Consider the following 25,856-nt stretch of genomic DNA (forward strand, 5'->3'; position numbering starts at 1 on the left):
GATACAACTGCACATTATTGGTTTTATTATTTTTCTCCCACTTTACAGCATTATAACTGCCCATGATCAGCAGTACATCGCTCTTTGGGACAATGTCTCTTAGTTTTCCCAGGTGATTCAAACACTGTTTCATCATGCCGTTAGACATGTGCCTTAGGGAATGGTCAAGTTGGCCCCAATGTCCAAGTTTCTCTATAGGAAAATAGAATTACATATAACATTGAAAGAATTCATTCTAGTACAATGTAGCAATATTCTTGTTAGGAAACAGAGCTGAGAAATAGAATTTATTCCAAGCTACCCATATAGTACTATTCCTACGGAAGTATTCCTCGATTATTTTGAAAGGGCCACTGCTAGTCAAATTAGTTTCAGAAAGATTACAGTACTGACACTTGAGTGAGACCAGTCTTGGGCAGAGCCACTGCCTCCTAAGCACCTCCTCCCCCCCACAATGGACTGGGTGGCTTTGTGATGCCCTGCCTCAGTTTCCCCTCTTCAGGGCTCCTTAAGAGACTCCACACAGACATTTTGTCCAATAATGCTGCTCCTACCGGGGTCTAATTTATTGACATAAAACTCAGTCCTGTGGCTTCCCTTTTCCCCTGGACTCTGCTCTCTGCAGTGCTTCCCTTCTTTGACTGGCCATTCTCAGCCCTACCTGGCTGGAGTCTTTTTTTCCTACTCCCCAGGTGTTTGCTCCCTCTGGCTTCCAGGCCCAAACTTCTCCTGTGGTCAGGGGCCTTCTGCTTTCTGCAGTCTCTGCCACAACTTTCTGTTTCCAGTTCCCCTCTGGTTCTTTATAGAGACCAGATGCCATTTATTGGGCCCATCAAGAGGCTGTTAGTGAGGCACAGCTGGTCTGCACCAATTCCCTCTTAAAAAGCCCAATCTACCTTTTGACAGACAGGATGGCTCAGTTTTCCCATTAATGGTGACAGGTTTCAGTGGTAGCCGTGTTAGTCTGTATCAGCAAAAAAACTGAGGAGTCCTTGTGGCACCTTAGAGACTAACAAATTTATTTGGGCATAAGCTTTCCTGGGCTAGAACCCACTTCATCAGATGTATGAAGTAAAAAATACAGGAGCAGGTATAAATACATGAAAGGATGGGGGTGCTCGTTCACCTGCACATCTACCAATGTGATATATGCCATCATATGCCAGCAATGCCCCTGTGCCATGTACATTGGCCAAAGCGGACAGTCCCTCGGCAAAAGAATAAATGGACACAAATCTGACATCAGGAATCATAATATTCAGAAAGCAGTAGGAGAACACTTCAGTCTCTCTGGTCACTCAATAACAGACCTCAAAGTGGCAATTCTTCAACAAAAAAACTTCAAAAACAGACTCCAACGTGAAGCTGCAGAACTGGAATTAATTTGCAAACTGGACACCATCAGATTAGGCCTGAATAAAGACCGGGAGTGGTTGGGTCATTACAAAACCTAAACTTAATTTCCCCAATACTAATTTCTCCCTACTGTTACTCACACCTTCTTGTCAACTGTCTGTAATGGGCCACTCTCTTACCACTTCAAAAGTTATTTTTCCTCCCTTGGTATCCTGCTGTTAATTGATTTATCTCATTAGACTGACCTAACACTTGGTAAAGCATCCCCATCCTTTCATGTATTTATACCTGCTCCTGTATTTTTTACTTCATACATCTGATGAAGTGGGTTCTAGCCCACAAAAGCTTATGCCCAAATAAATTTGTTAGTCTCTAAGGTGCCACAAGGACTCCTCTTAACTATCTCATTTCAGCAGATATTTCAAGTTGCAAGGTTTATTTGTTTAAATCCCAGACAGCCGTTTCTGTGACTTCATTATCAGTAGTAGGACTCCTGAGAAATTTGGTGAAGTCCATCATTGTGATTTAATGTATTTGGCCCTGTTCTTTTTTTAGCAGAATGGTGTCTAACTCAAGGGTTCTCAAACTGGGGTCGGGACCCCTCAGGGGGTCACGAGGTTATTACATGAGGGGTTGCGAGCTGTCAGCTTCCACCCCAAACCCCGCTTTGCCTCCAGCATTTGTAATGGTATTAAATATATAAAAAAGTGTTTTTAATGTATAAGGGGGGGTCACACTCAGAGGCTTGCTATGTGAAAGGGGTCACCAGTACAAAAGTTTGAGAACCACTGGCTAACTGGTTCTTCCTTTCCTGAAAGATGTTTACTTACAAGTGATATTATAAAATAAGTAGTGGGTTTAAATCGGTATCACAGTTAATGTACTCAGCTTGCCCCTGGAAATATGTAACCCTGAAATAAAAGGTGATTCTAGTCCTGAATGGATCAGCATTCTGTATGAGAAAGCTAGCAGCACATAATGGCATTATCCTGTCAGTAGCTGCTAAAAGATGTATAATGCTAGAATTCCAGAAATGTTCAAAATGTTCTTTTGTGGCATCTGCTTTCAGTATTTCATTAGAATTTTGATCATGTGATCCTCCCTTTCAAACAGACTGCCAGTCTAACTCCTTGCCTATTGACTCCTGGTTGTTTAAACTTTGATATTCTCCAAATGGCTCTTATGACTAGAACTTTTAATTATGCGCACTACTTGGGTAACATCAAATGCTTTATTTGCTGCCCCCTTCAGTCCTGCACCAAGTACAACTTGTCCACAGCTTTCAACCCTTTTTGTAATATTTATCAGATAGTTTCGGTAGGTTTGATATGAATATGGTTCATAAAAAGTTGTCCTAGTTCAGGTTTGAGCTGTGCAGGGAAGTTCCATTGTCTGGCCATAGCCAAAGTTTTCATTCTCACCTGTCAGCTGTCAAATTCAATAACTAGGTAAAAGAGAGAAGAAAAAGCAAATCAAACTTTATTGTAAAACAGGACAAGGCAAACTGTAGACTTTTTTAGAACTTCAAAAGTCTGTCCAGGGATTATAAAGCAAGATTTTTTTTCATAATCATAAATTACCCCATATCATCTTCTCTTTTTCTGCCAATTTACTCAAGTTATTTTTTAAAAATCACAATGATTTGTTACACTTTTGTCTGTCATGACATTCTAATCAGTTTTTCAGCTGTGGTGAAGGATGAGTAGGGTTCATAGGTCCAGTTCAGATTGGATGCAGTTTCAGATGCTTATTCAGACTTCTCCCAAATCTTTGTATTGGAAATTTGGCTAAAAAGTTAATGGGAACATTACTTGGGAGTTAATGGGAAACTCCTGAGAGTTTCTGTGCTTCCTAATTTCATCCAGTTTGGAAATAATGCAACAACAGTGCTTGGTATTTTGTTGTTTCACTTTCCTGACCAAAACCAGGAAATGCAGTGGCATGTGAAAATATATATTAAAATATTGTTTATATAACTTTTTCTGTAGTTTGCATCATGAGTGAAATTTTGGGCTTTCACCTGAATTGGGAATCAGCTTCAATTAGAGATGGCCGAAAACTGGAAAAGAGAGAAATTTCTAATCTTCCTGAGGAATGGGAATTCAAGTGGGAAGCTGGGCAAGTTCAAGTCAGAACCTTGGTGAAATCAGCACGCTCCTGCAGAATGTCTTGATTTGATCAAATTGGTATTTTCTGATTGAAAAACATTCCATTGGAAAATTTCCAGCCAGTTGTAGCTTCAATGTATGTGTGGGCGCTTACTGTTACAAATAAAAGGCAGATTTTCCAGTTAGAATAACTGTGTTGTGTATGCATGCAAAGGATTTTCATTCACCCCAAGTTTCTTTGGTTGTTTGAGGCTTGGCAGGTGCCAGGGACTTCAGTAGTTCTTGTTCAACAAGATGTAGTTCACAGCAAAAGGCGCTTGAGCTTGTTAGGTGAGCAATGTGTTTTCTGGGAACATCCCGCTCGTTAACTGAAGTTTTACTAGACAGGAAAATGAATACAAATGGTCAGCTGCATTCCAACTTCTAAATCTTCCCCTTATGTATTCCTCTGCTCTCTTAGATTGTGACACTCCCACACAGCAGCTAAAGTGCTCATGTTATTGCAGTGGTTGAAGGAAATTGCTGCAATTAATTTTGCTGTCTCTTTTCTCTTTGATGTGTCCTCATGATTCCTTGGATGATTTTTCAGAGGTTGGATTCTATTCAAAACCAATTGTTTGGGAGTTGGGGGAATGAAAGGGGAAAATAAACTTTTTAATAAAGATTATAAAAGGTTTATTTTTTCATTTATACTTTCTGATGACAAGAAGAATATCTCTAGTTGACGTTTAAATCTTACACTCGCTACATTTTAAAGCCCAATTATTATTTTTTTCTGCTTTGGGTGACATATACAAGCCAATGCAGTTATTTTGAGAGAGAGAATATATATTTATATTTGGTTGGTATTGTGCACATACATACATGCAATAAGCAGGAGGAATTTTCCAAAATTCAGCCATAGGAAGATATAAAATGGCTGCAGGTGTCTTAGTGGAAGACTGATTTTATTTTCTAATGACTAAAAAGAACGACCAGACCATGAACTCTGAGGTTATGCTTCATTTCTTGGGTACAGTACATTATGTTCTGAACAGTTTCTAATTGTAGTCTTGAAGCTGTTTTAGTCTTCAGCTGCCTGACAGTTATTCCTCCCCCCAGCCTTTGGATTGCAGAAGAATCCACTTTTTCTGTTTGTCCCATATATTGCCATACCTGAAATGATTACTGATGGGTTCAGAGATAATCACAGTAGATATTAGACTGAAACATGCTGTGGGATAGAAAGCTTAGTAATGTGTCTTCTTCTTTTTGGTTTTACTATGAATAATAATAATAAAAAATCGTACCTGTCATTTTTCTCAATTCTTTCAAAAGTCTGAAAGTGATTATACTCACACAGGTGTTTAAAAACAAAACTGAAACTTAAGCTTCCAAAAAATACAGATAGTAGGCGCTCTAGTGATTTTAAAAGGGAAAAACTAGGCCCAGGTGGAGGTTCAAAATAAATAGAAATAGGCAAAGGCTTAAAATAGAGGAGAATATGGAAACAGAGGTTTAAAAAGGAAAAAAATAGAAAGAAAAACGATAGGGCTAAAATTTTCAAAAGCACATAAGTGACTCAGCAACCTGAGTCCTATTTTCATACCTTAACACCTAATAAATGGGACTCAGGTTGCTGAGACACTTATGTGCTTTTGAGAATTTTACCCAAAACCAACATTTTAAAATAAGTTGGAACAACCGAATTGTTTTTTTAGACGTGTAACAGTATAAATGAATTCAGTTCATTGACAACCGGGGTAACTGATAATGACTTTTATCTATTTAAATTTTTGTAAACGTGTGTGCACGTGAGCATGTGTATCCATTCATCTTCCCTACCCTTCATATGTTTCTTTTCCTATTAAATTGTACATTCCTCAGTGCAGAAATGGTACTTTTTGGTTTTGTAGAGTATCAAGAAGAACAGAGTCCTGGTCATGATTTTGGCCTCTTAAGTGCTACTGCAGTATAAATAAATAATAAGTAGGTATTATACTTCTCTCACAGAATGAAACAAAATGAAGTTGGCTACAATGGAGTCCTTCGTGGTCTTTTTTTTTTTAACTTTAAAAACAGTCCCCCTTTAGGTTTCAAAGGGACACTTTTCAGCATTCACAATGATCAAAATGGCTTTTTGAATCAAAAAATCAGCCTACACAACAACTGTCTAGTTTTCTTCCTTTCACGGGCAGCACCTTCACTAAGCATTGTCAGAAATTCCCCAATGGGCTGGCACAGGTGTAGCAATGGTGGGAGCACTACCATAGACCAGCTACAGGCATTATAATACTGGGTTGTCTTGATCTGCTCAGAGTAGGTTGGATGACACCATGCCACAACACCAGTGTAGACTAATACACCAATTTTTGCTAGCACCTGTGGAGCTGCACTGATTCTACACTAACAGAGAATTTCTGAAAAAGCTCAAATACAGACACAGGCCTGGGCCACTTTCTTTTATAGCTGGCATATGAGTGATAAGAGAATAGTAATAGAATGAAAGGTTTTGCTCAAATAATGGTCTGTAACAACTACAAAAATAACCCCCTTATCTTAACCTTAGCATTTATCAGCCTCTGATTTAGACCACTGCTGGAACACAGACTTTCCTTTTAGTAACATTGTCATCTAGATCAGTAGTTCTCAAACTTTTTCTTTCGTGGACTGCTTGAAAATTGCTGAGGGTTTCGGTGGACCACTTAATGATCTTTCTAAATGTTGTTTGTACCGTTAGCTAACTATTGTAAAGCGCTTTGGATAAAAGCGCTTTGGATAAAAGCGCTATATTAAAAAAAACCTTAATAATAATGTTTTTTTGTTCTACAAATAAAAGCACACAACTCATATTTTAATATCAGTACCTTTCTAATGTGATGGATGTGCCCTCCCTCCCCTACTACGGCAGACCCCGAGCTGAGGCGGGGAAGGAGGGGGGGTCTCTTCCTCTCTTCCCCTGCTGCGGCAGCCCCCGAGCTGGGGATGGGAAGGAGGGCTATCTCTTCCCGGCAGATGCAGCCCTGGAGCTGGGGAAAGTCGCCTCTTTCTCTGGCCGCTGCAGCCCTGCACATCCCAAATTCCCCCCACCCCCCTCTTCCCACCCCACTGCCTCCTCCCACCTACCCCCTATTCTCCCCAAGGCCACCACCTCACCTTACATGTGTGTCTTCTCCAGGGCCCAGGCATCTAATTAGTGGAGCCATGCCTGCGCGGCTCCACTAATTAGGTAGGTGGCCTTTCATTCTCTTGTGTGTGGCCACCCAGGCGCGCACCTTAGAGGGAACTATCCATGGACCCACCTGAATGGAGCTTGGACCACAGTTTGAGAACCTCTGATCTAGTTAACTGATAAAACACATTGAATTCTCAATGAAGCACCCGAACCCACTTGTAGCCATACCAAACATCGACTAATCAATAAAACAAAGGCTCCCTTCAACTGGACTGAAACCTGGAATAATTGTACAGTACCAAGTATCCAGGGAGGAGGAGGGAGACCTGCTCCTGTACCACTAAAGCCAGTGTGAGTTTTGCCATTGACTGTTTGTTTGTTTCTTGACTTCAGTGGGAGAAGCATCAGGCTTGTGTTGCTCTGTGGGCAGCCAAGGCCTTATCCATTTGGATTGTAAATCTGAATTTCCCAAGGAAAACAGACAACCTTAAAGGGAAAGAAAGAATAAACAGAAGAAAGAAGGGGATACATTCATCAAAACCTAGCATGAGTCCTGGATAACCATTACGGGACAGCTAGATTAGGGACACAGCAGAAGCAGACAATTAACAACACGTGCTAGGGACAACAAATGTGTGTTGTTATATTTGACTGTTATATAGTGATGAACATCATTTTGCTGATCTTTGTTATATCAGAATAATTGTTTCTTAGAGGCAAAATACAGCAGTTATTCCTTTTACCTTTATAAATACAGTATAACAAACTCTTACTGGCAGGTTGGCAGCCTTTACTAACAAATAATCTTTAAAAATAACCATTTTACATAAATACTCCAAAGGATTTTCTTTGAGGTGGAGGGGGAAGTTGGGTCAAGCCAGATGCAATGATTCTCAGTTACTTTGCTCATATTAATGAAGGTTTGTACGGAATAATCCGTGTGCCTTTATTTCATTCCAGCCAGGACTTTCTGCTCACATTTTAAAATCAGTTACTCCCTGCTCTCATATGGTGAGGCTTTCATCTGCTCTTTAGGAACAGTTTGGTTTCACTTGACTTTATTTGTTCCTTTAATCGATTCACAAGTACCAGAGTGAAGGTTGAACTAGATTTCAAAGACAGCTTGAAGATTTTAGAGGATTGGAGTCTGGTACCTGGGAGCCAGATGTGTCTAAATCCTAATCCTGGTCTGCCACTGACTCGCTGTTCAGCCCTGCACAGAGCACTTAACCTGTCTGTGCTCCGTCTGTAAAATGCAGCTAATAATATTTAATGTCCTTTGAAAATGTGAAGTGCTGTGTGAGTGCTAAGTATTTTTATGATGTTGCCCTGATGGAAAGCCTTAACATTTTTGTACAAAATGGTCATGTTAATGCACTTTCTGGAATATTCTTTTGTTAACAAAATGAATGCATTGCCAAATGAAAGTACATTTCACTCAAATTAGACGTTGTGAAACATGCTGACAGAAGCCAGGAAATTAAGTTATGGTTGACACTTAGCCTCATGGTGACCTGCAGAGAGATTTTTTTTTTCCCCAATGAAAAACACGAAACCTTTTTTATATATATATTTATATATATATATAAATCCTACATAAAGAACAGAATATATAGGAAGATCAAGGGCCCGATCCTATTCCCATTGAAGTCAATGGGAGGACTGCTGCTGCAAGAGAATTGGGTTTTTTGGCTACAATCATACACTGGCTTAACATTATGTACCTGAGTATGAGACTACACCCATGCAGAGAGTTAAGCATATGCATAAGTCTTTACAGGATCAGCTCTTTAATTAGTCAGGATCAGGTCTGTGTGTTGTCCCACTGAATTCTAGTGGGACTATTAAAGTTATGCACATGCATAAACGTTTCTAGGATGGAGGCCCCAGAAACAATACAGCCCTTTCATCCCCAACATTTTGAGATAAAGTGAGTAAAAATAAGCCATTCCTTTAGCCTCACCCTTGTCTTAGAATCTGAGTCTGCACTTTCAGTATCTCCCTACCACCGTTGATTGTGGCACATGGATCAGTGTTCACGTCGCACTCCCTGTCAGTGGCTGGGCCGGGAAAGCTAATGATCCAACCAGCGGACTAAATTTGGTGATTAATCCTGGTCATGTGCCACCTGAGGCACATTGAACATATACTAAGAAGACCACTGTTGATAACTTCAAAGCCATCATTGACCTTCAATAATAATTATTATTCTTTATGTATTTGAGTGCTGGCAATGTATTTGATGCTGTACAACATTTACAGGAAAACCCTGTCTGCCTCAAGGCACTTGCAATTCATGGTAGAGAATATACAACATGAGGAGGAAAGCAATGTGTAAAAATCAAAATTATCAAAGCGATTGGAGCGTATCCTCTCCTGGCACATCTCCTTTTAAGAACTGAAGCTGTTTTTGTTTCTATTCTGTTCTGTATAGGTTCTTATACCATGCTCATCCAGGGAATATCTGAGCACCTTCCAGTAATGCATTAAAAACATGACTAACTTCTGTTCTTATTCTCAGCCTGAGAGGGGAGCTTGCTGTGAGAGTAGTTCTTCCCAGGTTGTCAGATTCATCTAACTAGATCTATTTTAATCTATATAATCTATCACCATTTCTTCATGTTTGTGTTGGGGCTGATGGTAGCTATTCATTGAGGGATGTTACCTCATAACCATCTTCCCCCTTCTCCCCCCACCATTGTGTGTCTGCCTCATTTCCATAGAGCTTTGTTCCCAATGTAGATTGATGCCTTTTGTACCTGATTTTGAAGGGTTGAATTACTGTATAAAACAGTAGAAAGCAGCTTCTATTAATGTGTAATGCTGTTTTTCAAAACTTTCAATACTGCAAATAACAATAGTTTGTTATAATGAATACCAAGGTCTGTGAAAAAGGGACCATATCTCAGATTTCCCTGAAGTCCCCGGATGGTAGTGTCTTCTACAGTGTATGGATTATAAGAGACCTCTTGTTGTTGATTTGAAGACCTTATAGACAAAAGCCAGGAAATTCAATATTAAGTTGTCTCAGCAGGTCCTGTTGTGTATCTTGGGAACAATGGGATGGGTTTTGGATAGAGGGGCAGCTTTAACTTTGAATTTCCTGGGGTTTTGTTGTTGTTTGTTAGGTTTTTTTAAAGTGTTTATGTTAGTATAGTAAAGATGAACACAGGTTGTTTTAAGTATTTCATATTGGGCTGATTGGAAAGTTCTGTTCAAAGGGAACAAAAACAAGAATTTTGTCTCTTGTATAACGTCCTGTTGAGCCTTTTGGTAATGTGTTGCTCACTGGAAAATAGTAGGAAAATATAAAAATCCCATGTCTCGCATGGATGCTCTGAGAAAGGAGAATTTGGTTTGATACAGCAGATGATAGATGAAGTCTGAACTATGTAATTAATTTGGGGAGGATTTGGTGAAATAGTTTCATATGGATTATGGCCTGGAGCAGCAATAAGCAAGGGACAATGTCCAACAGTCAAGAGACAGATGATCAAAAGGATACACAGATAATTTTTAATAATTTTTTCCTAATTGCTTTTTATTTTCTTTTTTTATTTGATTTTACACATGTGTTTTTTATGGCCCACTGAATGGCTCTTTGATCATTAGAAATTGTGCCCATTGTAGTCTAATTTACATATGAAAAGTTGCCTGTTTGCCTTATTTCACAGCCACACCCGAGGCAGCCTACAGACTGAGGACAATTTATGTACTTCCTTTTACTTCCTGGCCTTAGATGGAGTAGGTTGGGAGATGGTGGGACAACATATTTCATCTCAGCCAGAGCAACAGAGAGGGTTTATCTATCATTAGAAAGGTTGACTCCCGAGTACTTCGTTCCCTTCACTAACCAGAAAGGTTGCTGCTTTTGACATTTTTCCAGGAGTTATTAGTGAACACCAGTGCCCAAGAAATTACAGTTCTAGAATCCAGTGAAGTTGGAAGCCATTGACGGATGTTTATTTACTTTTGATATCAGTGTTGGAATCCTAGTGGGGAAAAACCTCTTGGCTAGTGAGTGGAAAACTCAAAGGGGTTGGATATTTGGTTCTGCTCAGATATACACGTTTGGTCTAATACTGGTCTTTTGCTTTCCTGTGTTGTGGCAAAGAGGCCAAAAAGCTACCCTAAGTGGTCAACTACTCTGGAGGAATCCCTGGCTGGCATTCTGCTACAGCTGGAGCACATTGCAATTTCCCTGATGGTGTAATGGCCTATTCAGGGAGTATTGCAGGCAAGTGTAGTTTTAGTGCACCCTCAGCTACAAACTATGTTGGGAGATGATGGAAAACTGGCCAGAGGATTCCAAAATAGTTCCTTTGTGATTCTTTACCTAAGTTGCACCCGCTAGTCGCTCCTCCTACCCAAGGATTTGAACAATCCAAAACTCTTAGGAATGCAAAACTGGCTGAAAATCTCCGAAGAGTAGGGTTTCTGAAAATATTTGTTGTATCTCCCATTTCCATTGGGCTAAAAATAGTGAACTGTGAAATTTTTAGCCGTTCTTGGCCTGGCCAGAGCCTGGAAAGGCAGAGGCCACAAAAAATAGAAAAATTAATTAGAAGGGAAAAAAGAAGACCACAAGTTTTGGTTCAGGTTTTGGGCAAAGGTTTAGATTCTTACTTTATTCAAATCACTTTGTGTATATCTGTTCTTGACCCCAAAAAAATAACACTGTGTGGAGTAAAGAGACAGAGTGATATGTTGTAGAAGATGGATCCTGGGGATAGGAATAAAGTTTGACCTACAGCAGGGGTCGGCAACGTTTGGCACGCGGCTCGCCAGGGTAAGCACCCTGGCGGGCCGGGCCAGTTTTATTTACCTGCTGACACGGCAGGTTTGGCCGATGGGGGGCGCGGTTCGCCTTTCCGGGCCAATGGGGGCAGCGGGAAGCGGCGCGGGCGAGCGATGTGCTGGCCGCGGCTTCTCGCCGCCCCCATTGGCCCGGGACGGCGAACCGCGGCCAGTGGGGGCCGCGATCGTCCGAACCTGCCGCGTCAGCAGGTAAATAAAACTGGCCCGGCCCGCCAGGGTTCTTACCCTGGCGAGCCGCGTGCCAAACGTTGCCGACCCCTGACCTACAGTATTACTGGATAAGTTATGGAAGAGAAAAAATAAGAACTGCAAATAATGTATTTCTTTTAACAAGAACTCAAGAGACTGTTAACAGGATATTGTATGAACAGAGGGATGAGGCTAAAGGCTGATCTCTTTAAGGTCTGCTTGAAATGTCGTATGTGAGTGTGTTTTTTTTCTTTGCTTTGCTTTGCTTTTTTCTCTCCACCCCCCCCCCCCCCCCGCAATGGAGTTTGAGTTTTAGGAATATTTATGTTAATGTGGCAGGCGTCACCTACTTGCAATTTTTTTAAATTTACATCTGTACCTTAGAGACTGAGATTATAATCCATGATATAAAAAATAAAAAAGCAGATATATTTATAATTGCATTAGAGGATAAACTGAGGATGACTTATTAGTATTGTTTCCTACTGAGAGAGAAACTTTATACATTTCATCTGGCGAGCCTTGGTCTGTTTTTTAAGAAATGATAGAAGTTCACTGTAATGATCCTCCTTGTGGTGCGAAAGCAATCAATGGGATTGTTTTTGCATATGTAGGCTGACAGCCTTGTTTGTATGGCTTTAGTTCCTTTCCCCCCTTCTACTGAAAATTGTGGAGAGTCTGCTATTTGGGGAATAAAGAAGTGCAAGATAGCTGTCAAAATTATGGAATCTTATAATCTTATTGCACTGCTTTTAAGGCCTTCTGTGGAGGGCATTTAGGTTTGAAGAGAGCTCCCGTATGCTTTCAAGTCTAATCCTCTTGTACTTAGTGAGGATAACTCATCCACCGCTTCTCTGAGGTATTATCAAATTTAGTTTTGAACTTTTCCATAGGCCACACTGGAAAAATTCCTCTACTGACCCCTTAAAAGTAAAATAAGTAAATAAATGAAAGCCCCTTCTGCATCATTTTGATAATTTTGTAATTATACAGATCTTTTGAAAGTTTAATACCCTTTTCTGCAATCCCTTCCACCAAGCAGTAATGGAGAAAGATGTTCTAGATAACAAGTTGTCTGTCAGACCTTGAGGGGGTTGTAAATACAAATGATGTAAAGCAAGTCAATAGTGTCTTATAATGAATGTATAGGGTCTGATCCTTCCCTATTGAAACTGATGGGAGTTTTGCCACTGGCTTGAATAGGAGCATGGTTTTGTCAAACACGCTGAAGAAATCTGAATCCATTGGCTTTGTGGATTGGACTCTTAATAACCAGCTCCTGGCTGGGTTGCTTCACATTTGTGTTTAAAACACTCTAGCTGTTCATAAGCAAGATGCAGGTATCAGTAAAGCTCCAACAGAAGAGCACAAAGTCACCTGCAAGCTTGATAGTGGAGATGCGTGTTCCAACATACAAGTGGTTGTTGTCCCTTAAACACACAGACAACAAGTGCCCTTTGTCAAGGAACTTGGAACAGTGGAAGAGTTTCTTGCACTTGCAGTTCAGCAAACACATTATTTCTTGTGTTCTGAATCAAATTTAAATGAATGTGAATGCATCAATGTAACAATAAATGAAAACCAATTGAGCACTACATAGAGCTCTGTCAAAACAAAACAACTTTGTGCACAAGCATCTTCCATGAAGTCAGCATGGGAATAAATTCTACCCCAGCAGCCACTGACGTGATTGGGTGCCTTCCCAACTACCTTGAAATACTTTTCATGGTGACACTGCCTCCAGTAGCAATGCTCCAAATGCTAAATAAAGAAGGTTATGAGAGTCTACAGAGGTGTGTGCTTCCTCCCACCATGTGTGGCTACTCTGTCTGTCTTCAGATGGTGGGACCTGCAAACTTTGATTCCCCAGTCTTATTCCATTTTTTGCAGTTTGTCAGTGAAGGAATATTGTATTGCTCCATTGATTTGCTGCTGCTTTAACATGCTCTGCCTCCTGGTCTCTGGTATAAGGTATAACATCAGCTGGCGTATGTGACATATACTGCTGCCTTCTACTGGACAGCGTATGGACTGTGTGTGTCTGTGTCAACTGGAGCCGGTGACAGCTCTATTTGCAGGCAGAACTGGGCTGATTTTATAGTTTATTATTAATTTGTCAGCGGTGGAGTGTGTTTTTTTTTTAAAGCACCAGAATGAGATATTAGAATCTGGAAGAATTTCACTTTCAGACTTTAACAACATGAATGTAGCCAAAAATGGGATTTTACAAATGTACGCCGTACATTTTGAGTGTCGGTAATGAAAAAAAGTAATGCAGTATCCCAATCTATAGATCTGGCAAAGTGCTTTATTAAGTAAGCACTTTGTTGCTTCCTGTCTTTAAATGTCATGTAGACTTGCTGCTAGGGATGAGCAAACTTTTTTCCTAATTGTCCTTTTTGGGTTTCAAAATTCAGTTCAAAATTGAATGTTATTGCTCTGATGTGGGGTTGGGGGAGGAAAGGGGGACCAAAACACAGCCAGTGAAAAAAAATAGGGTTAAAAATGGAGCAGAAAATAGGCAGAGTGAAAAACAAAGACAGAGAGCATGTGAGAAATGGAACAGAGGAAAATAAATTCTAATGGGGGGGGGGCGGAAATAAACATTCTATAAAGGGCAGTCTAGCATTGAGACATTGTTTTCTATCACTAACTCATAGCAGAGGCCTCCTTTTCATTTGAAAAACATGTGGTTTTGCTTTTTTAAAAATTGAATAAAATAAGTTAAAATAACAGGAAGAAAAGGCTTACAACTCCTATTTTGCAAACCCAATAAACACTTCACAAAACTTTAAGTTCCATGACGTTTGCTTATTTCTAGTGTGACAGACCCAGACCAGTGGGGTACAGGAGTCTGGTAGAGGGCAAATATACTGGTCACTGGATGAGTAGTTTTCTGTTTCCTGAGTGACCAGAGCAGGGGCTGCACTAGAGTAATCAGGAACCTGCTAGACCAAGTTCAGGCAGGCAGGCAGGCTAATCAGGACACCTGGAGCCAATTAAGAAGAAGCTGCTAGAATCAATTAAGGCAGGCTAATCAGGGCACCTGGGTTTTAAAAGGAGCTCACTTCAGTTTGTGGTGCGAGTGTGAGGAGCTGGGAGCAAGAGGCGCAAGGAGCTGAGAGTGAGACGGTGTGCTGCTGGAGGACTGAGGAGCACAAGCGTTATCAGACACCAGGAGGAAGGTCCTGTGGTGAAAATAAGGAAGGTGTTTGGAGGAGGCCATGGGGAAGTAGCCCAGGGAGTTGTAGCTGTCATGCAGCTGTTACAGGAGGCACTATAGACAGCTGCAGTCCACAGGGCCCTGGGCTGGAACCCGGAGTAGAGGGCGGGCCTGGGTTCCCCCCAAACCTCCCAATTGACCTGGACTGTGGGTTCTTCCAGAGGGGAAGGTCTCTGGGCTGTTCCCCAACCCACATGGTGAATCTCTGAGGCAAGAAAATCCGCCAATAAGCGCAGGACCCACCAAGATAGAGGAGGAACTTTGTCACACTAGTTACTCTGTTCCTAAGCAATAGCAATGACTGTATTTCTGAGGTGGGTGAAGTTGGTTCTTATGTTTTATTAAATGATTTGGGAACTTTTGGAATGAAAAGAGCTATGTGAGATTCTATTGTTGTTACTTAACTTATTACTCTGCTGAGTTTCAAAAAGGAAGTGGTGGCTTTGTTTGTTTTTGCTTTTAGGTTGAATCCAAATGTGAAATATGGCTCTGGCTTTACAGGAGTGCCAAAAAATTGGCATTCAAAGTACTGTAAAACTGCCACAGTTTTACAGTGTAGTGGATTAGGACAATTGCAAAAAATTCAAATTGTCTGCAGCATATTCTTTTTCTTAGAAGCATTCCATTGTGGGACAGTGTGAAACGGTGGCGATATAATTGGCTTTTAATATGCTGAATGGGAATTTGAAATAATGGTAATCAGGGGGGCAAACTGGAAAAGAAAAGTAGTGGTACTCTTCCAAGTTATTGCTTACAACCCAAGTACCATCAACCGGAGGCACTAAAATGAGATGCACCACTTACACTAGATAGCTTTCATAGTCTGATCATTTTTCTTATTCCTTGCATACTCTGCATGCAGTGATGTCAGGTTATCTTTATCTGTGTTCATTCTTGCATGCTTTGATTAGCACTGTGATAGTTAACAAAGTTCATGTTTAGGCTGCAGCTCTATTGTTTTAGTCTGTCTACAAATTCAGGCAGACATCAATATATCAGTGCACAGTTTATGGTTGCAAAGAGAATCTTCAAAGTGGGAGAAAATTACTTTTTTTTAAAAATGAAAGCTTTGATTTTTGGACACAAGCTTGCATCCTCCAAAACAGTAGCAGCATGCCGAGCTGTGCTGAGCTGGCCCACTTCACCCCTGTTTGTCATATCTGAATGGATATAATCAAGGATATAATCAAGTTCACCAACAATTTGAGTAGGATGCAGCTCACAAACAGACCTATTTAACACTCAACAGCATTACATACAAATCCATAGTTCAGTGTTTTGAGGGAAAGATGTGAACATATTTTTTATTTTCTATGAATGATATCTGTTCTTTTTCCTCTTAATTTTATGTACGAATTCAAAACCACATTTTTAACACAACAAACAGCTTGAAACATGGAGATAAATACAATGCCAGTTTCTTAGACATCTCAATGTAGTGAAGAGAGAGAGAAACCAATTCTACACTACTGACTACATACAGTAGTATATTACTTGGAAATTATTCATTTACTTCTGCTGAGAATATTATTTGAAAGCCAAGAGCACTTACCTGGTTAATAAGGCTGTTTACCATGTAACCTGTGTGCCTTAATGTGCAAGTATGAATCATTTATAAAATCTTTAAAAATATTTCACAGTGGTAAAGATCAGCAGTATGGTTTAAGCGTTCAGATCAGAGTTACATTGTATTGGAGAGAATTGATAAATAACATTTGTTTCAAGAGAATTTCTGTGTATTTTGTATATCATCAATCTCTCTATAAATTCAGACTGGAATTTCAAATTCAGACTAGACATAAGGCACACATTTTTAACTGTGAGGGTAATTATCCATTGGAAAAATTTACCAAGGTTGGGGAGTCTCCATCATTAGCCATTTTAAAATCAAGATTGGATGTTTTTGTAAAAGATCTGCTCTAGGAATTATTTGGGGGAAGTTCTGTGGCCTGTGTTATACAAGAGGTCAGACTAGATGAGCCCAGTGGTTCCTTCTAGACTTGGAATCTACGAACCTTTTAATGAAGTACATATAGATATGTTATTTTGTAAATGGTCTCTTTTTGTTCAGTTCATGTTGTTGTACATCTTTATCACTTCCAGGATATGTTTTGTGTCATCTAGTAGGTTATATTATGCAACCAATACATTATTTATTCCTTTGGACTGAATGTAGTGCTTATAAAAAGAGCCCGATTGTCAGACCTGGAAACTGAAGTCCTATATCCACAGAACATGTACAGTAAGGGCAATAGTAGTGGATGCTTCTCCTCACTGCCCTACCAATTTACTGCAACCCTAGAAAAGACAACTTCTAGGTGTGAGATGATTCAGTCTCCATACTTAGTAAAGCCTGGGTGTGTCTACTGTGATGATTGTAACTGGGTGGGGTTGTTTTGTTTTTGTGATATGGACATCTGTGTAGTGCTATTAATCTTACCAACTCATTTCACTTAGCAAACAGATGATAATAGCAGACAACCAAAGCAGAAGATCATTCTCTAAGACTTTTTGATACCAGGGACTGGCTTATTGCCTTCCTAAACTGTGCCAAGGAGATCTCAGGGACCGGTGCCAGTCCACGGACTGGTCATTGAGAAACACTGCTCTAAGCAACTACTTTGTTTCAGGCCAGTGACATAGAGCCTAATCTGGTTTTACACCCGTATATCTACATTGAAGTTATTTCTGCTTTATATCAGTGTAACTAAATCAGAATCAGGGCCATAGGAGTTGAAAGGCTGTGCATCTCATTAGCATATCCCCTGACTACCCAGACAATGTGCTTTTTATTTTACCATTTGTTTATTTTATTTATCTATTTCCTTGCTGACACATTCTCTTTTATTATTTTTATTATTTTATTAATTAGTTATTAATTTGAATTGAAGTATCACTCAGAAGCCACATTCATATCAGCTCCATCGCACTAAGGGACGTACAACTGCATAGTAAGAGACAGACTGCAAAGTCTTCGGTGAAGGGACTAACTTACTACAAAAGAAAATTGTTGCATCCAGGAGCTGCAGTTAGGCTTTCACAAGTACTTGCTAATATTAGGGTGACCAGACAGCAAGTGTGAAAAATTGGGACAATGGGTGGGGGGTAATAGGAGCCTATATAAGAAAAAGACCCCAAAATCGGGACTGTCCCTATAAAATCGGGACATCTGGTCACCCTAGCTAATATATTTGTAGCACTGTGTCAGGCAAAAGCACAGACTCAACATTTACAAGGTGCTTAGTTGCTCCAGAGCTCATGCAACATCTGTTCTACCAAGAAGTTCATAATGTTCCAGGTTCTGGTGATTAGAGCCATTATTGCATACTATTAGTCAGTTTTACCATTTTGCCATATTTTCTAAATGGATGGTAAAAATGATAACTAGTATATGTAGATATGAGTCAGACATGAAAACAAGGAACTAACTTTTTTTTTTAAATTCAGACCATCTAGAACCCAGCCCTAAAGCCTCCTAACATATCCTGTTATCTGATTTTCTAAATACTTTGGTTTACTAACAGCAATATTTAATTATTGTTTTCATGCAGAGTATAGTTCTCCTGTAACGTGTTTATTTTTTTCAGGGTTTGTGGATTTAACACTCCATGATCAGGTACATCTACTGGAATGTGCCTGGTTAGAGATACTGATGATTGGCTTAGTCTGGCGTTCAATGGAACATCCGGGAAAACTCTTATTTGCACCTAATCTATTACTGGACAGGTTAGTCCACTTATTATTTATTTTTGTTTGTTTGTTTGTTTAAATGAAATGTATCTCTACCACTTTTAGTCATTTTTAGCCTGCAGCCATCCCACCTGATGCTGAGATCCCATCACATTTCATAAATTAAGCAGCACTGGCCTAGTTAGTATTGAAAGAGGTACCTCTAAAGAACGCCACCGAAGGTGTTGTTGGAAGTGGTGTTGGTGATTCAATAAATGGCACTTTTAGTTGTGAGCGAATATGGTGTTAGAAGGTCCTCTCCTGCTGCAGGTGTTTACTTTCAAAGGAGACAGAAAACGAAGATGCGTGCCATTTGTAGTCCTTAAAGAGTCCATTGCACTTTTGGCAAGGGTAAGGATACGGAATCCAGTGTCCTGACCAGAAGCCATTTTGTTTATTATTTCTGCCTCCTTAAAAATTCTCCCCTGCAGTTTCAGCCAGTTTTATACTAGTGCTATGTGCAATTAAACAGCTGCCACTTGCCATTTTAGAGGAGACTACTTTTCCACTGTAGAAGAAAACCATATGCTAGACCTCACTCTGCTTTGTGATAGTCTGGTTATACCAAGCCACCCAAAAGCTGGCTTAATTGACCGCTTGAGGACTCATTCAGTGTAGGGGAACATGTGGGTGGTACAGCTGCTGCAGCATCTCTTATGTTTTCTTCTTCTTTACCCCAGGTGTGGAAGGCATGTTACATAAGAGTACATGGGACTGGGGGTTCCTCCAGCCCAGCCAACTATGACTGCCAAATGTCTCCTTGGGCAGCAGAATAATTAAAACAGCTCACTGGATGTTCTGATTTGTTCCAAGGGTCTGAGCTGTAAAAGTGGTTTAAAGCAGGCCCCACCCTGTCCCCCTCACACACCTTTAATCTCTTGTTCTGGGCTCATCTTGGCTGGACTGGAGGGTCCGATCCAGGAATGCTATAGAAGAACAGATCAGTGCTCTGTCAAATCCAGTATCCTGAAACTTAGTGTCTCTTACTACATACTTGAAAGGGAGATGAAAAAACAACTATCTACTTGTACAATATGGTTCTATGAAAGTGGGGAATTTCTTGTTGATTTCAGCTGGCATTCATTTCATGCACTGAAGCATGAGAATTGACATCTCTTAAAACGTATCCTAGCTAATGTACTAGAAATGCAAGTGCTTTCCTTATATTCATGAAAACAATCATGTTTCAACCCCAAAGGAATTTTTTGAGAAAGATACAAAGAGCTGAAAAAAGTGAATGAGAAGAGAAACAGTCTCTCAAACTTATAATAGTCACCACAACTAACATTATAATATCCATGTCATGTTCTGGTGAGCAGATCAGACCATTGAAAGGTTGTGTCACACCTTGCATTGTAAACCGAAGTGCTCCAAAATGCTTCTGCTAGTTTTGGCTCCCTGCCTGGGTCACACACACAGCCAGCAGCCACCATGCGCTTCATGTTCTGTGCGCTTATACAGTTCTGATTCAACTACTTGGAAACCAACAGCCTGCCAGCAGTTATCACAGACACACTCTTGTCTTTACCCGACTTGGTTGATGTTAACAGGTGACCCCAACACTTTCCCAGACCCGTGTGTTCTGCAATGTCCAGCCCTCTCCTGCAACATTCAGAGGAATAAAAAGATCTGTTTGCTCTTTTAAAGAGACAAAACCCAACAGCTTGCCACATTGACTGGAGTTAACATTCATTTTTACTTAAAGATAGTGCTGTTCATTGAGATTAATAGGAAAACAAGTTGATGAACAACAAGAAGGAAGGATTTTAAGTGACCAAGTACAAGAGAGAAAGTTAGAAATGGTTGCAAGCAATGAAAAGTGAAAACATGCATCTAAAAGTCTAAAACTTAATTTAACAAAACACAGGCTTTGTTCAAGATGGCTTTGTTCATGATGGACTTTCTCACCCATAGTGTTCCAGCAAGATGGTGGCTGATTTCCCCACCCTAGTCAGGATTTCCTCCAGAAGCTCCAAAGTGCTGGTTCCTTTTAGGGTGACCAGATGTCCCGATTTTATAGGGACAGTCCCAATTTTTGCATCTTTTTCTTATAGAGGCTCCTATTACCCCGCACCCCATTCTGATTTTTCACATTTGCTGTCTGATCACCCTAGTTCCTTTGTCTTTTTAGGTGAAAGAGATCACTTGGTGTTTTCTTCCCCTTCCTTTTATAGTCCAGTGAACCTTTGAAATGGATTGTTTTGAAGGTTATCCCTCAAAGTAAAGTTTATTCAATCTATAAGGAAGGTGACATGGGGTCTGGTGGTGAAGGAAACTCAATGCTGTTCCCCCTCTCCCCATTAATGTTTGCTAAAATGCAGATTGTTCTGTTTCCTGCATCTCCTCCCTCTGCTGTCTTGATAGTCCTGATTACTGCTTGTATGTAAACTGAGGTAAACCCACATTCCTTTGTTTAATACAGACCTGTTTACTAACTCCCCTTGACATGCCTGGTGTTTAAATACACTTTAGTCATAATTCTGGAATATATCCATAACTCTTAATAGACAAGATTATTAATGATCAGTGAGTTATTAGTTTTCAAATGATACTTCACAAGGAATATTTTGTACAGAGATATTACAATACTGTGTAGGGTGTGAATACCTGGGTGCTGGATTGGGTCACTATCCACCAAAACTATTTAAAGAAAAGCTTGCTAATGTATTTTCCTCAATAATTTTCTGTGCTGATAAGTTCCACAGGCTTATTCCATATTGCATAGCAAATTATTAGCTTCATCCAATTGTTGCATGCCTTTGGAGCAGCCTTGCTCTGTAAAGTTTGATCCAACACGATTGGTGCAAGCCAGAGGATTAGCACTGAGCAATCTGCAAGAAACAAGGTTTTGTTTTTTGTACTTTTAAGCAGCAGCTCAAGATAAATGCTAATATATAACAGTATAATAACTACTCTGAAATAGAACAGGAAAAAGATATATTTATTGCCTCAGAAAAAGCCCTATTCTGCCTAAGTTTCCATTGAAGCACATAATCTTTCTGTGTGCTTTGGCATTAGGAAATGTATAAAACAGTTTCTCTGTACAGAGCAGGAATTTCTCTGTTCATTTAAACTTAGATTTCCACCAGTGCTTATACTGGACAAAAAAATCAAGAAAACAGAATAAAATTTTAAAACAGTCTTTAAGCCTTTGCACAGTAGCAGTATAATTTATTACTTCAGGAACGAAAATACAGAATATTATTGGAAAATACAACATAAAGTACATATCTACCTTCCAAGGACCAATCTGCTCTACGTTTGATATTTTTCTAAGAAAATTGCAGAGAAACATTTGCAAAATAGAGAGCAGAGCCAAAGTACTTCTTTTATTTTAAAGGATCCTTATTGAGGTTGCAGGAACAAACCATCCCAATGTGTAGAAAGAATAGTAAATATGGCAGGTGACCAGCTTGGCTTACCAGTGAAATCCTTGCTGATCTTAAACAGACACAAAAAGAAGCTTACAAGAAGTGGAAGATTGGACAAATGACCAGGGAGGAGTATAAAAATATTGCTCAGGCATGCAGGAGTGAAATCAGGAAGGCCAAATCACACTTGGAGTTGCAGCTAGCAAGAGATGTTAAGAGTAACAAGAAGGGTTTCTTGAGGTATGTTAACAACAAGAAGAAAGTCAAGGAAAGTGTGGGCCCCTTACTGAATGAGGGAGGCAACCTAGTGACAGAGGATGTCGAAAAAGCAAATGTACTCAATGCTTTTTTTGCCTCTGTCTTCATGAACAAGGTCAGCTCCCAGACTGCTGCACTGGGCAGCACAGTATGGGGAGGAGGTGACCAGCCCTCTGAGGAGAAAGAAGTGGTTTGGGACTATTTAGAAAAGTTGGACGAGCACAAGTCCATGGGGCCGGATGCGCTGCATCCGAGGGTGCTAAAGGAGTTAGTGGATGTGATTGCAGAGCCATTGGCCATTATCTTTGAAAACTCATGGTGATCCGGGGAGGTCCCGGATGACTGGAAAAAGGCTAATGTAGTGCCCATCTTTAAAAAAGGGAAGGAGGAGGATCCGGGGAACTACAGGCCAGTCAGCCTCACCTCAGTCCCTGGAAAAATCATGGAGCAGGTCCTCAAGGAATCAATTCTGAAGCACTTAGAGGAGAGGAAAGTGATCAGGAACAGTCCGCATGGATTCACCAAGGGCAAGTCATGCCTGACTAACCTAATTGCCTACTGTGACAAGATAACTGGCTATGTGGATGAGGGGAAAGCAGTGGACGTGTTATTCCTTGACTTTAGTAAAGCTTTTGATACGGTCTCCCACAGTATTCTTGCCGGCAAGTTAAAGAAGTATGGGCTGGATGAATGGACTATAAGGTGGATAGAAAGCTGGCTAGATCATCGGGCTCAATGGGTAGTGATCAATGGCTCCATGTCTAGTTGGCAGCTGGTATCAAGCGGAGTGCCCCAAGGGTCGGCCTTGGGGCCGGTTTTGTTCAATATCTTCATTAATGATCTAGAGGATGGCATGGACTGCACCCTAAGCAAGTTTGCAGATGACACTAAACTGGGAGGAGTGGTAGATACACTGGAGGGGAGGGATAGCATACAGAGGGACCTAGACAAATTAGAGGATTGGGCCAAAAGAAATCTGACGAGGTTCAACAAGGACAAGTGCAGAGTCCTGCACTTAGGACGGAAGAATCCCATGCACTGCTACAGACTAGGGACCGAATGGCTAGGCAGCAGTTCTGCAGAAAAGGACCTAGGGGTTACAGTGGATGAGAAGCTGGATATGAGTCAACAGTGTGCCCTTGTTGCCAAGAAGGCTAACGGCATTTTGGGCTGTATAAGTAGGAGCATTGCCAGCAGATCAAGGGACGTGATCATTCCCCTCTATTCAACATTGGTGAAGCCTCATCTAGTACTGTGTCCAGTTTTGGGCCCCACACTACAAGAAGAATGTGGAAAAATTGGAAAGAGTCCAGCAGAGGGCAACAGAAATGATTAGGGGGCTGGAGCACATGACTTATGAGGAGAGGCTGAGAGAACTGGGATTGTTTAGTCTGCAGAAGAGAAGAATGAGGGGGATTTGATAGCTGCTTTCAACTACCTGAAAGGGGGTTCCAAAGAGGATGGATCTAGACTGTTCTCAGTGGTACCAGATGACAGAACAAGAAGTAATGGTCTCAAGTTGCAGTGGGGGAGGTTAGGGTGGATATTAGGAAAAACTTTTTCACTAGGAGGGTGGTGAAGCACTGGAATGGGTTACCTAGGGAGGTGGTGGAATCTCCTTCCTTAGAGGTTTTTAAGGTCAGGCTTGACAAAGCCCTTGCTGGGATGATTTAGTTGGGGATTGGTCCTGCTTTGAGCAGGGGTTAGATGACCTCCTGAGGTCCCTTCCAACCCTGATATTCTATGATTATCCTCCCTTTAGCTAACTGGGGGAGGGGAGAGGAGGAGGAACTGAGGGGAAACATTCAGAGAAGAGGAGGTCTGCATTGACAGGTAACATTTTCTTCTCTGTCCTCGTTTCCTGGATGGGGTGATCATTTCCCTGGCCACCCTAGTGCAGATGGAATAGCAATAGACATTAAGAGCAAAGAATGCTGTTTGGGAGTCAGGAAGCAATTGTACAAACAAGAATCTGTTTCTGTTGTTGTACTGTTGCTAGTGTAACTAATGAGACAGATATCTCTATAAGGGTTAAAATAATTGGGGAGATTGGTACAATACGTGAAATTTTAAAGTGATAGCTGGCCCCGTTAGAGAAGCTCAGTTAATACTTATTGTGAAGTAGAAAAATAGACACACTTCACAAAAAGTCATGCAATGTACATGGTTCTTCTGAATGATACGCTGTTTTTAGGACTATATCTCATGAACAGGCCTGGCTAGAAACAGATGCTTTAAGCTGTTGAAAAGGGGAGATGCTTAGCTCTCCACAGGACAAGGCAGATGTTGCTAGTCTGGATGGTGCCCAAGAAAATAGATCTTAAAGATGTCACTAGTCCAGGACTGACATTTGTTAGATCTGACCCTTAGCTCATTGTCATTTGGGAGGGAAATGTAACATTACAAAACAGAACCAGCTCAAGAACAGTAAATACCACTCTGGTACAACTCTAAGACAAAATTCTTCCTCTCTCACAAGCACTAAGTCTGTGCATAAAAAAAAAAAAAAGCTTTTATTAAGAGGAGAGGGAACACAGCATCAATTAGGAAAAGAGTGCAAGCAGTAAGTAAACACCTGCCCCACAGTATCTTGGGTGGTAATCAACTAGGGCATATTAAGTACAGTTCTGCTGCCCTTTAGTCAAGATTTAAGTGAATTTTAACCCAAAACAGCCACAGTTTGGCAAAACATTCTGCTGCATACCTTGGCAAAGTAGGTGTTTCTGTGCAAATATGCTCTGCCACGGAGGTCTTTCCCCCCCCCATGTCATCAACAGTTGGCAAGGGAGAATTCAGATCACTGGCTTATGTCATCTAAGCCTATGATTCTATCAGATTTCCTGGTACAATGCTATGTTGGTAGTGCTGTATTAAGCTCCAGATATGTACCTAAATTTAGCTGAATGTTAGCCTCTGACATCATGTGACCTGCAGTGTCAACAGCCTTGTTCCTTCTGTCTCTTGTTGGAGAGGATGACTGGGCAGAGCAACCGGGTCCAGAGAGCAACAGAAGGGTTGTGAATGGGTGTCTGGCTGTAGAGTACCTCCGTCCATGACCACAGAAGGAGCACTCCCCAACTGGAGTTGATTCCATGGAGTGAGCAACCTTTTAAGCTGCTGGCCTAAATGCTGGTCTTTCCCTTTCAATTCATCTCCTGCTGCTAGAATTACCAGGAAAACAATAATAATAATGAAATAAATTAATTAAGGCAACAACCTACCATTAATATTTCATAATTACATGTAAGTGTGCCAGACTCTATCATCATTACTTCAAAAATGGATAACAGTACATAATACTGTTATGCAAACCCCAACTCTTCTACCAACCTACTTTTGTTTTGTTGGGGAGAAACTCAGTGGCTTGCTGGTCCTATTTGGTGTGTTTGGGACAAATGCATGTCCAGCATCTTCTGGGCCTTCTTCCCTCTCTGTGTCTTTTCCTGGGGATCCACAAAGGTCTCTCTTCACTCTCTTCTATGTTGAGCAATGGCAGAGGGCATTGGTTGGGTATCCTGCTTAACCCTCACCTATGGGTGAATCAAATAATTTGATGACTAGCATAAATATCTGCTGCATTCATCAGCTGAGTGCAGATGAACAGTTTCCAGTCTTATTTAGCTTTATGGCTTTGGTTTGAAAATGTCCCA

General features: G+C 40.7%; 1 protein-coding gene across 1 annotated transcript in view; it reads left to right on the forward strand.

Annotated features, from left to right (window-relative positions):
• ESR1 (estrogen receptor 1) overlaps positions 1–25,856 on the forward strand; it is a 192,547-nt gene that overhangs the window by 142,124 nt on the left and 24,567 nt on the right. The window contains exon 5 of the mRNA XM_065401317.1: positions 18,436–18,574. Coding sequence (XP_065257389.1) covers positions 18,436–18,574 — 139 coding nt within the window. The remainder of the gene's footprint in view (positions 1–18,435; positions 18,575–25,856) is intronic.

This window comes from Emys orbicularis, chromosome 3 (genome assembly GCF_028017835.1).
Source record: "Emys orbicularis isolate rEmyOrb1 chromosome 3, rEmyOrb1.hap1, whole genome shotgun sequence".
In the NCBI taxonomy this organism is placed as follows: domain Eukaryota; kingdom Metazoa; phylum Chordata; order Testudines; family Emydidae; genus Emys; species Emys orbicularis.